At 31.8% G+C, this 14,243-nt stretch overlaps 2 protein-coding genes across 7 annotated transcripts; one reads left to right on the top strand and one right to left on the bottom strand.

Annotated features, from left to right (window-relative positions):
- The first annotated feature begins 2,259 nt into the window (after window positions 1-2,259).
- Window positions 2,260-6,797, top strand: LOC105794527 (OVARIAN TUMOR DOMAIN-containing deubiquitinating enzyme 4). 6 transcript variants are annotated; one of them, XM_012623726.2, is made up of 6 exons: window positions 2,260-2,438; window positions 2,919-3,031; window positions 3,923-3,963; window positions 4,239-4,337; window positions 4,429-4,570; window positions 6,493-6,797. In XM_012623726.2, exons 1-6 carry the CDS (start codon window positions 2,390-2,392, stop codon window positions 6,544-6,546), a joined length of 498 nt encoding a protein of 165 aa, XP_012479180.1. In that variant the 5' UTR covers window positions 2,260-2,389; the 3' UTR covers window positions 6,547-6,797. The 6 variants fall into 6 exon arrangements, with proteins under 6 accessions (XP_012479180.1, XP_012479177.1, XP_012479179.1 ...); XM_012623723.2 differs by having other exon boundaries at window positions 2,266-2,438; window positions 2,910-3,031; XM_012623725.2 differs by having other exon boundaries at window positions 2,267-2,438; window positions 2,910-3,031; window positions 6,496-6,797.
- A 434-nt stretch (window positions 6,798-7,231) lies between these two features.
- On the bottom strand, window positions 7,232-10,493 carry LOC105794526 (thioredoxin O1, mitochondrial). The gene is made up of 6 exons (XM_012623722.2): window positions 10,169-10,493; window positions 9,944-10,060; window positions 9,774-9,853; window positions 8,925-8,969; window positions 8,348-8,445; window positions 7,232-7,577 (listed from the first exon to the last, which is right to left on the bottom strand). Exons 1-6 carry the CDS (start codon window positions 10,422-10,424, stop codon window positions 7,508-7,510), a joined length of 666 nt encoding a protein of 221 aa, XP_012479176.1. The 5' UTR covers window positions 10,425-10,493; the 3' UTR covers window positions 7,232-7,507.
- Window positions 10,494-14,243: the final 3,750 nt, after the last annotated feature.

Raw genomic sequence — 14,243 nt, forward strand, 5'->3', positions numbered from 1 at the left:
CGTCGCCATTGATGATCTCATTGTAAGTCGTGTCAATGACAAACTTTTTGTTATCGTCATGCCCAACATTAAGGGATTCTCTGGGGAGCTTCGCTACGTTTTGCTCCATTTCCACTATTGATACACCGTCATTCATGACTTCATTATAAGCTGCGTTAATGTCAAACTTTCCATCATCATCCTGCCCAACATTGAAGGATTCTTTGGGGAGCTTTGCTTCATTTTGCTCAGTTTCCGCTACTGATATGCCGCCATTGATGACTTCATTATAAGCTATGTCAATGTCAAACTTTCCATCATCATCATGCCCAACATTAAAGTATTCTCTGGAGAGCTTTGCTTCGTTTTGCTTAGTTTCCACTACTGATACGCCGTCATTGATGACTTCATTATAAGCTGCGTTGATGTCAAACTTTCCATCATCATCCTGCCCAACATTGAAGGATTCTCTGGGGAGCTTTGCTTCATTTTGCTCAGTTTCCGCTACTGATATGCCGCCATTGATGACTTCATTATAAGCTATGTCAATGTCAAACTTTCCATCATCATCATGCCCAACATTAAAGTATTCTCTGGAGAGCTTTGCTTCGTTTTGCTTAGTTTCTGCTACTGATATGCCGCCATTGATGACTTCATTATAAGCTATGTCAATGTCAAACTTTCCATCATCATCATGCCCAACATTAAAGGATTCTTTGGGGAGCTTTGCTTCGATATCCTCAGGTTCAGCTACTAATACGTCGCCATTGATGACCTCATTGTAAGTTGTGTCAACGACAAGTTTATTTTTATCGTAATGTCCAACATCAAGGGATTTTATGGAGAGCTTTACTTCGTTCGGCTTAGTTTCCGCTATTGATACGCCGCCATTGACCTCGTTATAAACTTTTCCGATGACGAGCTTTTTGTTATCGTCATGCCTAACATTAACCGATTCTGTGGAGGGTTTTGCTTTGTTCCGGTCAGTTCTCGCTATTGATACACCACCGTTGACCTCATTGTAAGTTGTGTCAACGACAAGCTTTTTGTTATCGTCATGCCTAATGTTAGGGGATTCTGTGGGGAGCTTTGCTTCGTTATGCTCAGTTTCAGCTACTGGCACATCGCCATTGATGACCTCCTCGTAAGCTGTGTCGACTGCAATCTCTTTTTCCTTGGTGTTTCGTGAACCCCAACGAGTTAATATGGAAGTCAATAGCTTCAACCATGAGATTACAAGGCTTAATCCCCATTCCAGCAATGGAACTTGCTTGATGATCACTGGGAATTCGTCTAAAATGTCATCAAATTTTCCAGGGAGGGTTTCGATGGTTTGGACAATCTCATCAACCTTGTCGAAAACATGTTTGGATGGTGGGAAAACCCTTTCAACCACATTTTCGAGTGCTAAGATACAATCATCCACAAAGAAGAATATGGCTAACCAGAATTGTTGCAGACAAAGGAGAGTACAGGAAACCATATTTAAGCTTATTGTTAGAAGCCATTTCGCCATTAATCCCAAGGGTTCGCTCAAGGCTTGAGCTTTTATGTAAGCTTTGTGAGAGATATTAATGGCGGACACTCCCCAGGTGTAAAATGGACGTCGTCTGCAATTCATTCTACTGCTGCTTGTTGAACCCTGGTCAAAGTTTGGAGTCTGCAGGCTTGGTTAGACTACATATATAATTGAATCAAAAGAAATATATATATATTGTACTCAAAGTACATATCTTTTAAATATAATCTATAATGGATACATATTTGTTTTTAAAAATCAATTACGAATTTAACGAACATGCTGAAATTAAATAAATTCGATTTGAGTGAAGAATAATACCTTTGATGAGTTTCCTCCCTGGAAAATTTAGTAATTAATTAAAAAATATAAAAAACAAATCTCTGGGTTTTTTTATAAATATGTATTAAAAAGTTTTAAGATAAAAGAAATTCCTCCCTAAACCCTAATTAACCAATCTCTAATTTATATATTAAAAATTCAAAATCTGGTGATATCTCTTAATAGAAAATCTAAAACATGAAAAAAAAATTGATGTCTGTGTTTGGCTTTTATTTCTTTTAGTATTACGTTAGTCGCGGTAACGAACGGCGGTTATAAAATTTAGCGGGAACAATAGTCAACGGTTATAAGCACTAACTAGTCCCCACCATTGATAGTTGTTACAGCGTGTCCAAATGCTAAAAGGCCACGTTTCAAATTTCCTTTGCTCCAATAGTTAAGCATCAGCTTATTTTACTCATATGGTTTTTTTCAAGTATATAAAAATTAAATGATCGGTTCGAATTTGAATAATATAATTATTTTTTTTAAAAAAGAGTTTGGAATTGGAATTGGATTCACTAACCTTGGCAATTGAACCACGAACTTGAAAATATTCGGTTAAATTTGATGTTTTGGCTTTCAACTTTTCAAGCTCCGTCTCAAATTTTATTCATTGGTAAACATTTTTTTTCCTTTTTTTGGATGAAAAATACCTAAGTGTTCATCAATGGATTATGTTTTAGACATTTGTTGCTAAATTTGATTAGAAGAAAAAAAAAAGAATGCCTAAACAGGAGATTTGGATTGGTAGCATTCCACCTCAGTTTTCGATTTAGTATTTTTTTTTCTTCATCTTTTTGCTTTCAAAAACTGCGATTTTATTAGTCTGTTTGGATACTTTGCTTGGTAAATTTGTTTCTAAGTTAGATCATATCATTTTCCTTCAATGGTGTGAATTGTCGGTGATGGGTTTACATTTTTTATTGCGATTGTAATAATATTTGCCTTTTCCGTCTTTTTCCTGGGGTTTTTCCCCTTTCAATTTGATGAACTTGTTGATATTGTTAGAGCTCCAAAACATTTGATGATGGGCTGGAATATATGCTTATTTGGCATCAATTTAAGTTTATAAGATGGTTAAACGCAGGAATTCCAGGTGATGGGAGATGTTTGTTCCGCTCGGTAATTCTTGGCGCTTGGTTGAGGTCGGGGAAGCAATCTCCAACTGAGAGATCTCAAAAAGTTCTTGCAGATGAGCTTAGATCTAAAGTACATTACTTTTTCTCTTGTTCACCTCTTTCATATATAATTTTCACCATTAATCTAGCACCTCATTCCATTTCTGGGAAAATTTCCTAGATTCTTAAATAACAGGTTTTGTTGTTTTCTATATTACCTAGATTTGAGTGAATGTCAGAATATGAATATCCATCCATTTAACATAAATACATATTCTTTATCATAATCTATATCCATGTTTGTGATTTAATTTACATTTAATTGATTTTTATAGAGTTTCAAACCTATGTTACTAATAATTGATTTCGATAAGTAAATAGTGGTTAAATTCCTTTATTAACACATCAATGATCAAGGTTCAAACCTTATTGATTTAATTTTTCTCCCCATTTTGAATTTGTAAAAATAATAACAATAATAAACCTAGCGTTTCACAATTAATCTAGTTAATTATATAAATGTGAATTTTAGATTTCTAGATTCTAAGATGTAGCTTTAATTATTTTATATTAAGCTAATTACAATATCATATGAATATATGTTTTATATTGAGTACACTCAAATTTTGTTTTGTCATATATGTTTTTGATGATCATATATCTCATTACATCTCAAACACATATATATTTTAAAAGAAAGCGAAAAATCAGATTAACATTAACTTGCTTAAATCAAGCATCATTTGGTTTTTGTGTCAGCTAAAATGACTTCTTTTATTTTATTTTATTTTAACTCATGGATGAACTCAGAAATTGTGTTGAGGTCAAAATAAAATTAAAAAATTTTGTAAGTAGCTTCCTTCCCAATTCTTCGTTTTTTTTTTTAAACAAAAAGAAGAACCAAAAAAAACCCATCATTTTGTGCTGGTATTACTTTGGTTTTCCTTTTTCCTTAGCAATAAAACATCACATGTTTTGACAGGTTGCAGATGAATTCATCAAGAGGCGGGCAGACACTGAATGGTAGGACTTTGTTTAGTCTATTCATGGTATCATGGATCCATTCTAATTTGAAATGATTTATCTATTAAGAAGAAAATTGCCCATATTTCTTATTGTTTTTCTCACTTTTCCTTTCAGCAAGCACATTAAAAAATCATTTTATTTCCACTTTCTCACTCTTCTCTTTCCCTCCTTAATCGCTTAATCAAGAACACCCTTAGTACTATATCTTGAGAGATAAAGGTGGTCAAAGACCTTTGAATTCTGTAACACTAAACATTACAAGCATTTGATAGGTTCGTGGAGGGTGATTTCGATAACTATGTAGTGCAAATGCGGAAGCCTCATATTTGGGGAGGAGAGCCTGAGCTGCTCATGTGCTCACATGTGCTCAAGTGAGTTATCTAATTTTCATTTAGCTTTCTTGTTTCTCAAGCTGTGGTTGTGATTATATTTATATGTCACATATCAAAATTTCATCAACAGGACCGCCATAACAGTTTACATGAAGGAGAAGAAATCTGCAAGTCTCAAAATTGTATCAGAGTATGGTCAAGAGTATGGTAAGGAAAACCCCATCAGAGTCCTCTATCATGGTTATGGACATTATGATGTATTAAGGAGTCCAGTAAGTAGTGCCTCTTCTAAACAGTAAGATTCCTTATTTCCCTGTTTTTCACTAGTATATATATATGTTCATTGCAAGTGCCATAAAATGTAATCAGGAGTATTTCTTTTGGTGTGTGCTTGATAAATATAAAAGATATTACACCCTGAACCTGATCACCAAAATTAGAAATATCTAGCAAACCCAATAGTCACAATTATGACATGACCATCCAAGTTAATTTAGAAGGCACAAGTCATCATACTTGGTAGTTTAGCTTTGCAACTGTTTAACCTTGTATGCTACTTTATCCTGCTGTAATTAATCAATAATATAGCTAAAATTCATATATCTGTTATGTTCATATAGTATCATAATTGTGCTTAAAATATTATATATTTATATAAAATTTGAAACCTTAATAATTAATTTTAAGATAAATTACACCAACACTCACTTAATTTTGATGCAGCTGACCAAACAATCACTCTAGTTTCTTTCAGTCATTCAACTTTCGAAAAATAACAAAACAGTCCTTTTAACAATTTTCTATCACAGGCGTAACGGAAAAGTGACATGGTATTTAACGAACTTCTTTCCGTCATTAACTTGCCAGTTGGAGAGTTAGTTGTCATTTAAACAACCCTATAACCCTAGCTAAGCAGTAGAAGAGAAGAAGAGAAGAAATGGAGATATACGACCATTTTGTTCCTCCAAGGTGGAGCCACCACTTAGTTCGTTGCTATCCATTGAATCTCTGTCCCTTTTTTTCTTCTCTTCTTCTCCTCTTTTTTTTTTTTTTGTTCTTAATTCTAGTCGTCGTCGTTCATACCAAATGGCTCCTCTTTGCCTCTTCTCAAATCTCACTTCAGATTTCCCAATAGGCCTTCAAAATCCTAAGATTAAGACCTCAAAGCTTCGAACAATGTTTTAACGGATCTCCACCGTCCATCGTTGGATCACCACAATATTGTGTCCACAGCTTTTCTTTGACCAACCATGACTCTTGACCGCTCGGATCATCGAACTGGTGGCCCAAGTTCTCCAACCCGTAAAACCTGAAATAGGTGTGGGTTTCTTCTATTTTGATTTTTTTTTTTTTAGTTTTTTTTTTACTTCTCTCTTTTAATGTAGGCCAATTTGGGATTCTTGTTCTTTTTTTGTTGGTTTGATTTTGGATGCTTGCTATTTGGTATTTTTGCTGGTTTGTGTTGTTTTATTGTCGATTTTGATTTGAAACTTCATAACATCGCCACAAGCACGAGCTCTGACCAAACTAGTGTTTATATTCAGATCCTTCTTATCGAAGGAACCGACATTACAAGGATTGTTGTAGTGGTCGATAATGTTTTCATGGTAAAGAAGTGGAAAAATCTGAACGGGTTGTGATGGGATCCCCCTTGACGTTAGCCCAAGCAACCATTTTGATGCCAGCCTCAACATTTTCGCCATCAATTTTCAATTTTCAATTTTCACTACCAAAGAAAGAGCTTTTCCAGGTTCCATTTTTTTTCCCAAAATTTTTCCCATTCTGGGCTTTGATTTGGGTAAATTTTGGGTAAACTCTGCGTCAATCTACCACGTCAGCTAATTGGGTTTCCAACGTGGCAAGTTAACTGGCCATGTCAGCTATCACGTTAAGCCTGTAAAAGAAAATGTTAATGGGGGACTGATTTGTCACTTTTCGATAACGTTAGTAACTGATTTGTTATTTTTCGAAAGTTAAGTGATTGAATTGAAACTAAAGTGACTATTTTGTCGGCTACATAAAAGTTGAGTGACTGTTGGTGTAATTTACCCTTAATTTTATAAATAGATTTTAAGTATATTCATTTATTGTTTGTGTTATTTTCTTGTATCATAAACTGATTACCCTTTTTACCATCATGAAATTATGGTGATTCTAACAAAATAATAGAACAACTCTTTTTGTTGGGTTTTAGCAGGTGGAAGAAAAGATGACCAAGGGTAAATGCAGAGTCAAACTGGTGCCGTAGGAACTTTACTGTAAATGCCTTTGTGATGATATATGTTATAGAGTTATAGGAAGCTTCCGCTCATGCATTCGAAATTATCTTGTGTATATCTTTAACTTGAATAACTTGGTTGTACATCAAAGTGGTTTAGATCAATGAATCTAGACCCTCCAAATAACTTGGATGTATATCTTTAACTGGATTTTTTTTTTGTCTCTGTAAGCTTGTAACTTAACTATGTCTCACCAATTTTACGTGTTGCGTTTATGGTCTTTCTCCTAGCAACCTCTTACATAATGTTCTCAAGTATAAAGAGATGGGGTAACCAATTTCATTAAGGGTTTAAAATAAGGCTGTAATTGAATCGATCCAAGTTTGAACAGTGAAAAGCTCAATCTCAACTTGATTTTTGAGACTCCAAACTCAGTTACACTTGGCCAAATACTATTATAGAAACTCGAGCTCAGCTCAAATTTTGGCTCAATTAAGCTCATTTTCATGCTCAAGTTTGAACTCCTTGTTTGATTTATAGCACGAGAGCTCAATAGTGTATTAAGATACTCAAAAGAGCTAAAGTAATGACCGAATGGAATTCAAGTTTTTTAATCTAACTCAAATAACTTTGCCAAGACAATAGTCTCATCTACTCCCCTAAATTGAAATCCCAAAATTGGAAGGCAACTCCTATGCCAAATCAACCTGCACATTACCTTAAAAATTGTCTACGTTTTAGAATTTTATAAGTTATTGCCAAATCAAACTGCACATTCCATAAAAAGATCCTAACTTTCCTCCTCAAGTTATAATTTTAATCAACCAAACTCTGTGCTCGATATGTAAAGCTCACCTATAGTGAGAATGATGAGAGAAGACTACTCTCCGACACCAAGTCTTACAGTCACTTCACAAAAGGAAATCCTAAAACCCTTTATTTCCCTTCTTTGATATAGCTTGAGAAAGGCTCCGTAATCATCATCAAGCATCAATTTTTTTCATTTACCTCTTCCCCTGAAGTAGCATCTTGCTTTGAATCATCTGTCTTTGGATACCTCCTGGAAAACAAAACCATGGAGGTCAGAAACTAACCATATCATAAAACAGACTGCATTTATGTTTCCTCTTGGCATTCAAACCACAGTCAACATCACCTCCAAAATAAAATCAAATGCATAAAACAAGTTTTGATAAAGATAATATACTATTGTATAAAGTTGATCCATGCATACCAAGTGGCTATATTTAAAATTATTTCAACTTCAGAATCTACACAAGACCAGGTTCAGAGAAAATACTTTAACTGAACTAATTAAGGCAGAGATAAGCTCAAAAAAGGCGTAATTGTGACCTTATATTCTAAACATGCAAATATCTTTTGCACTGGCATAAAATGTACAACAGCATGCACTTAGAATAAAAAAATAATACACTCTCAAAAGGCTTCCAGTTATATTAACCTAAGTTACTAGGACTCTTATGTAAGTGACATTGGTGATTTCAATTTTTTTAAAAAGTTCCATATATTTGGAGTGCTTAGGGAAGATCATATCACTACACTCCCCAGACCAATGTCCAGACATGCATCAAGACATGGATGTCAGACACAGATGCTTCAAGAAAAAATGAAGAGCCGGAGCAGCATTATTTAGCTTCTAACCAAATAAAAAAGGCAGAACAAAAACGTATTAAGTTTAAACAAAATATGGAAACTGGATAATTTAGTAAACATTATACCTAACATCTTAATTATCTAATATAAATCAACTGCATAAGCTCATGATCAAGAATGCAGCAAAATAAGAAAGTAGAAACGAAGAATTATTACATGTTGTAAAGTTTCTTCATTGTTTGAATTATGCGTGTAGCATCACCACCAACAACTTCAACCTCCTGTTTGCCTTCTTTAAAGTATTGAACAGTTGGCTGTATCCAAAGATGAAGATTTAGTGATGGAACAAAGAATCTGTTCGTACAAAGAATGGAAAAGACTCTCGGAAACTTAATATGCCAAGCTAAAATTATCTTATTTTAACAATAAAATTGCAATGGCAGACATATAACAAGCACTTAAAATCTAGTTTGGTAATTGAGATGCCCAAAATACTTCAAAAAGTTAACAAGATGAAACTTATAATTGACATAGACCACTGGTATATCAAAAATTATAATGCACATAGACATGTTATATAAGTACCATGTCAAGCATAACTAATTTAAATTAGTAAAAAACCAAAACTAAGAGTTCAAACTAAAACTAGATATAAAAATCATGCTTAACTGGTTTCTCATCATTCAAGAGAAGAGAGTAAAAGCAAAAAAAGTTTGCCACCATATATAAATGGTAGCAAATGGTTTGCAGTTCAAGTATTGAACGACCAATAGTTAAAAGAAATGTCATTTACCACAGCTGTAATCTTTAGCTTTTCCAGTTTTCTTGCAAGGCCTTCCTGCAACATGTTGACAACATTAATTCCCGTAACATATTGTCAGAAAGTGTTTCTGAAATGCAAAAGTTAAAAGAAGTAAGAGTTTAGCTTCTATTTAAAATTAATAAAGCCCAATAAAACTGTTACTCAGACTCAGATGAGTTTTGGACACAGATATATGTATGGCACAGGTATGTTCATTTCTTTCTAAGTTTTTCCATGTATTTGGATTTTGGATGGTTCTTAAAGCATCATATCCTAGTACCCATGAATGAGTCTGAGGCAGGCATAGGTGTCCAAAACACGTACTTCATGAAACAAAAATAAGAAATGGCTCGACATAGCAAGAAAACATTAAATCAATAAGAATGAATGTAAAAACATTTGAAAGCTTTCTCAGGTACAGTTTTGCAGAACTTACATGTACAAATAAAATGACTTGAAAAGATAATAATAACTTATTCCAAAGAAAGCTTAACGACAAACTCTACATAATATGCCCTTGTATTATCAAACAGTTCCATCTCAAACACGAAATAGAACCATTCTAAGTTTATTGCCTTTCCATAACAAATCCTTGTACAAATCATAATAAATAGATTCACTTTACCACCAAGAAGGCAATTCAAAATGAATGATTCATAAATAATACATACTGGACCCTTCAATGGAGATATTTGCAATTCAAAACCTATGGAAGAAATACCTAAATCTAGACCTGACAATACATTACCATTCTGGTTTAAAGTTCCTTTATTAAATATATATATACCACAACCAGTAAATTATGAAGGTAATAAATTCAATAAAAAAAATCATTTAGACCTCATCGATATCCATCTTATAAACTGTTACTTCAGGAGTTCTCCGAGCCAACTCGTCCATGACAGGACCAATGAATCGGCCTACATATAGATGGAACAGAACAAATATAGTGAAACACAGCCAGTGCCTTTGATATCAGAAACTAGAAAGAAAAAGTTAGAAAAACTTACATGGTGCACACCATGTAGCAGTGAAATAGAAAACAGCCGGCACAGATTCGTCTTTAGCTTTGCTAAGTGCAGCATCAAACTCTCCTTCTGACTTAACGGGGACAACATTCTCTGGAACTGAAATTAAAGAACCAAAATTTATGTGTATTTAAAAAAAAAACCTCTTCTTTTTCGATGTTCAGAGAAAAAAACTCTGAAAAAGACAAAATGAAGAATAAAATTTACCCGGCACCGGTTCGGTTTCCATGAAGGATGGTTTGAAAAAATCAGGAGAAGAGTCCGAGAAGGGTCGGGAGAGATTAAGGTTTTTAGGGGTCCAAACTGGAAATGGGGTTTTAGGGATTGAAGAATTTGCCTGGGGGGTTGACATTATGTAACTCTGATTAAAAAGAATCCGAGAAGAAGAAGAAGAAGAAGAAACAGAGCGGACACTGAAAGTTCGACAGGTAAGAAATGGGCGAAGAATTGATTTCCCTCTCATTTTTGCCTTTCTCAGAATCTGGGTTACTTGCTCTTTGGTTTGTAGGTTGTAAAATAATAGGAGTGCGGCTTCCAGCTTTAAAGGAGTAAATTAGGGGGCTTTGTTTCCGCCATTTTTGCAGCCCTACTTGTAGGGTGTAACTGAGTTGGGCTACCGACACCGAGTTACAAGGGCCTGGTTTAGGGGTTTTCAAGGCCCATATATAATTTGAACACTTTTAAATTCAGTTAATTGTACTGAACATCCTTAAACTATAGACCAAATTTTAAATTGGTCCTTAAATTTCAAAACATAATAATTAGGGATAAATTTCAAAACTATACATGAACTTTGATCGAATGTACAATTTTATACTTAAACTTTGATTTGGTGCAATTATACATATGAAACTTTGATTATGGTTCAAATATATACATGAACATTTAATTTTAATTAAATTGTACACGTTTAAATAAATAACTACATCGATTTATTTTTATATTGAATAAATATAATTATTTGTGTATGTAATATGTAAACTTAAATTGGCACTATATCAATAATTATATATATATATAATTACTCAAAATTAAAATTAATAAATAAAATTTTACTTTAAACCAAAGTTAATTTTGAGTTTTATCCTTATTGATTAATTCTTCAAACAATTAGTATAGTTCCAAGCATGTTCTCCCATTGCCTTTTTTGTTAAATGTCTGCTGCTACCATACTTTTTTTTATTTTTCATTTTATTATTTTTCATTTTAATAAATAAAATACATAAACATACAATAAGTTATACTATAATTAAATTATTTTAATTACAATATTATTTTATTTTTATTAATTTTATAAATCATTTTATTTTCCATTTTCTTTATATAAATAAATACAGAAAACATATAATAATTTATATACTAATTTAAATTTGTGTTTTAATAAATAATTTACTCAAATATATTCAAATACATTAATTTTATAAAATTAGTTTTCATTTTCATCTATTTTATTTTTCTTTTCCTTTAATGGATAAAATAATTGTGTAAAATAAATTTTTATGAAATTTTTTATGAGCATTAATTAATTTATATTTTTAATTTTGATAATTAAATTGGTAAAAATATTACGCTAACTAATACAAAATATTACCTTTTGTATTTATTTATAAACAGATAAAATAAGAAAAGGATAAGAAATAAAAGAAAAGTAAATATATATTGGCTATTTTTATGAGTCAAAAATTTTTTTACTTGCAATCTAAAGACAAAAGGAAAAGAACAAAACAATAGTTCAAACGAATAAAAATAAGATCACAAGAAAAATATATATTTGATAAACTGAAAAATGAGTGTTAAAAAAACTGAAAAATTAATTGTTTAATTTAAGTTATAAAATATGTTTGGTATTTTATTTAAAATTAAAAATTGAATATAATTATATTGTTTGATAAAGGATAATATAATCTTAAATAAAATAAAATAAATATTGAATTTATTGTCTATTAATTGATAAGTAGCTCCTATCTACTTTTCATTTTCTACACTTTTGTAGAAAAATCTATCTAATAATTTTCATCATGAGTTATCAAACATGTTTAAAAATTAAATTGCTGAAAATATTAAATTTCAATTAATTTAATTTTTTCAACACTAGGGTCTTACTTGAGGATAAAACAATGAACTGTTTTAATAATGCTAAAAGTGACGTTTCATAAAGCAATACTTCAGATTTACTTTATTTTGTTTGATAATCGAAAATTTTAAGTGTTAAATTTAAATTATATAATATGTTTAGTAAAATTTTTAAAAGGGTTAAATTCCAATTTGGCCCTTCAAATACACCTCATCAAACAATGTGGTACCTCAAGAGTTTTTTATCAATTCGATACATTTACATTTTTGTGGTCCAGCGTACATATGTTAAAAAATGTAATTGTAGATTTTTCAAAGGTAATTAAAAGTTAATGTTTGAAGAAATAAGATAAAATAAAAAAATTGAAAAAATCTACATTGAATAATAAATAGCTCTTTACTTATCATTTTTTTATATATTTTTTCATTGAAACAAACTTTATCATGTTATGAAATAAAAGATAGAGAGAGTAAAAGGGGCAAATTACACATAAAGCCCTATTTTTTAAAAATTTATCGAATTATTTACCGGAATGGACCCATTTCTCCGAAAGCGCGTCCATGTCAGCACGATGTCAGGGTAAGTGACAAGAAAATGCTTCCTCAGGGACGCGTTTTGCCCGTTTCTGGGTTTTAGGGTTTAGGGTTAAAAATTAAATAAATAAGGGATTAGAGTTTAGGGTAGAGGTGTTCATAGGCCGGGTAGGGCCTGGTTCGGGTCGGGCCCAAAAAAATTTTTGGACCTCTTCCTAGGCCCGGGGCCGGCCCGGCCCGAAATATGGGCCTAAAATTTTGTCCAAGCCCGGCGCGAGAAAAAATTTCTAAGACCGAGCCTGGCCCGCCCTGACCCATTTTTTAATAAACACCAAAAAAATTATTTTAAAAATAAAAAGAATAAAAAGTATTTTAAAAATATTTTAAAATTAAAGAATAAAAAATATTTATTTATTATATATTCGGGCCGGGTCGTGTCGGGCTCGAGCCAAAAAAGTGGTGCCCGAGGCCTAGCCCGTTTTCTAAACCCATATTTCGGGCCTATATTTTTACCCGAACCCTCCCATATTTTTTTTCGGGCCCATGAACACTTCTAGTTTAGGGTTTTTCAATTAAATTATTTAAAAAATTTTCAAAATTGGATTAGTTTTCGTGTTTATTATTTTTTAATAAAAATTAATTAAATTAGGGTTTAAGGTTACTTGAGTAATTTAATTAAAAATTTAAAAATCGGATTAGGGTTAGGGTTAGGGTTTTTGTTAGGGTTTTGGTGTTTTTAAGTTAAGGGTTTTAAGGAAAAATCAAATAAATTAGGGTTTAGAGTTTAAGGTTTGTCAATTAAATTATTTAAAAATTTTCAAAATTGGATTAGTTTTCGTGTTTATTATTTTCTAAGAAAAATTAATTAAATTAGGGTTTAGGGTTACTTGAGTAATTTAATTAAAAATTTTAAAAATTAGTTTAGGGTTAGGGTTAGGGTTTTGTTAGGTTTTGGTATTTTTAAGTTAAGGGTTTTAAGGAAAAATCAAATAAGTTAGGGTTTTGAGTTTAAGGTTTGTCAATTAAATTATTTACAAATTTTTCAAAATTAGATTAGTTTTCGTGTTTATTATTTTTAAGAAAATATGAATTAAATTATAGGGTTTTGGTGTTTTTAAGCGGGATGTTTTGTTAGCAAAAGTCTTGAAAAATGTAAAGCAATTCGAACAAAGTAAAGCGGGATGCTTTAACTTATGCATATGTTATACTCAAAGAATTTGATCCGAAAACATAATTTTTTAAAAGAAAAGGCAAATTAAATTAAAAGTAAAGTTTATATGTCATAAAAAATTCTGAACAAAGTAAAGCATTTCTACAAGAATAATTCTTTGCTTTCAAAGTAAATTTTGTTCTTTTCTTGCAAATTGTTATCTAATTGGTCCATCAATTGAGTTTACCGATTGACTATAAATAAGGCAAAATTTTCCCTCAGATTGCATAAGTTAAAGCAAAAAAAAATTAGAGAGGCTAAAAAGGATAGAAATTGAAAATGAGTGAATGCATTAGTGCTATTATTTACTATGATGGTGAGGTTTGCCACACCGAGAATGGTGTTGTTTTTTTATCGGAGAATACAGTGCGACTGGTTTTTAACCAGAACATAGATTTGATAGAACTTCGTAAAAGAATTAGGTGTAAAATATTTGGAACAACTGCAATGAAAGTTCTGTCTATT

This window comes from Gossypium raimondii, chromosome 3, assembly GCF_025698545.1.
Source record: "Gossypium raimondii isolate GPD5lz chromosome 3, ASM2569854v1, whole genome shotgun sequence".
Taxonomy (NCBI): Eukaryota; Viridiplantae; Streptophyta; class Magnoliopsida; order Malvales; family Malvaceae; genus Gossypium; species Gossypium raimondii.

Coding starts and splice junctions, on each gene's coding strand:
- LOC105794526 (XM_012623722.2), bottom strand. CDS start 10,424: ATGAGAGGGAAATCAATTCTTCGCCCATTTCTTACCTGTCGAACTTTC. Junction 10,061..10,168: donor GGAAACCGAACCGGTGCCGG/GTAAATTTTATT, acceptor CTTTAATTTCAG/TTCCAGAGAATGTTGTCCCC. Junction 8,446..8,924: donor AGCTAAAGATTACAGCTGTG/GTAAATGACATT, acceptor CTTTGGATACAG/CCAACTGTTCAATACTTTAA.
- LOC105794527 (XM_012623723.2), top strand. CDS start 2,390: ATGTTTTGGCTTTCAACTTTTCAAGCTCCGTCTCAAATTTTATTCATT. Junction 2,439..2,909: donor GTCTCAAATTTTATTCATTG/GTAAACATTTTT, acceptor GGTTAAACGCAG/GAATTCCAGGTGATGGGAGA. Junction 4,338..4,428: donor ATGTGCTCACATGTGCTCAA/GTGAGTTATCTA, acceptor TTTCATCAACAG/GACCGCCATAACAGTTTACA.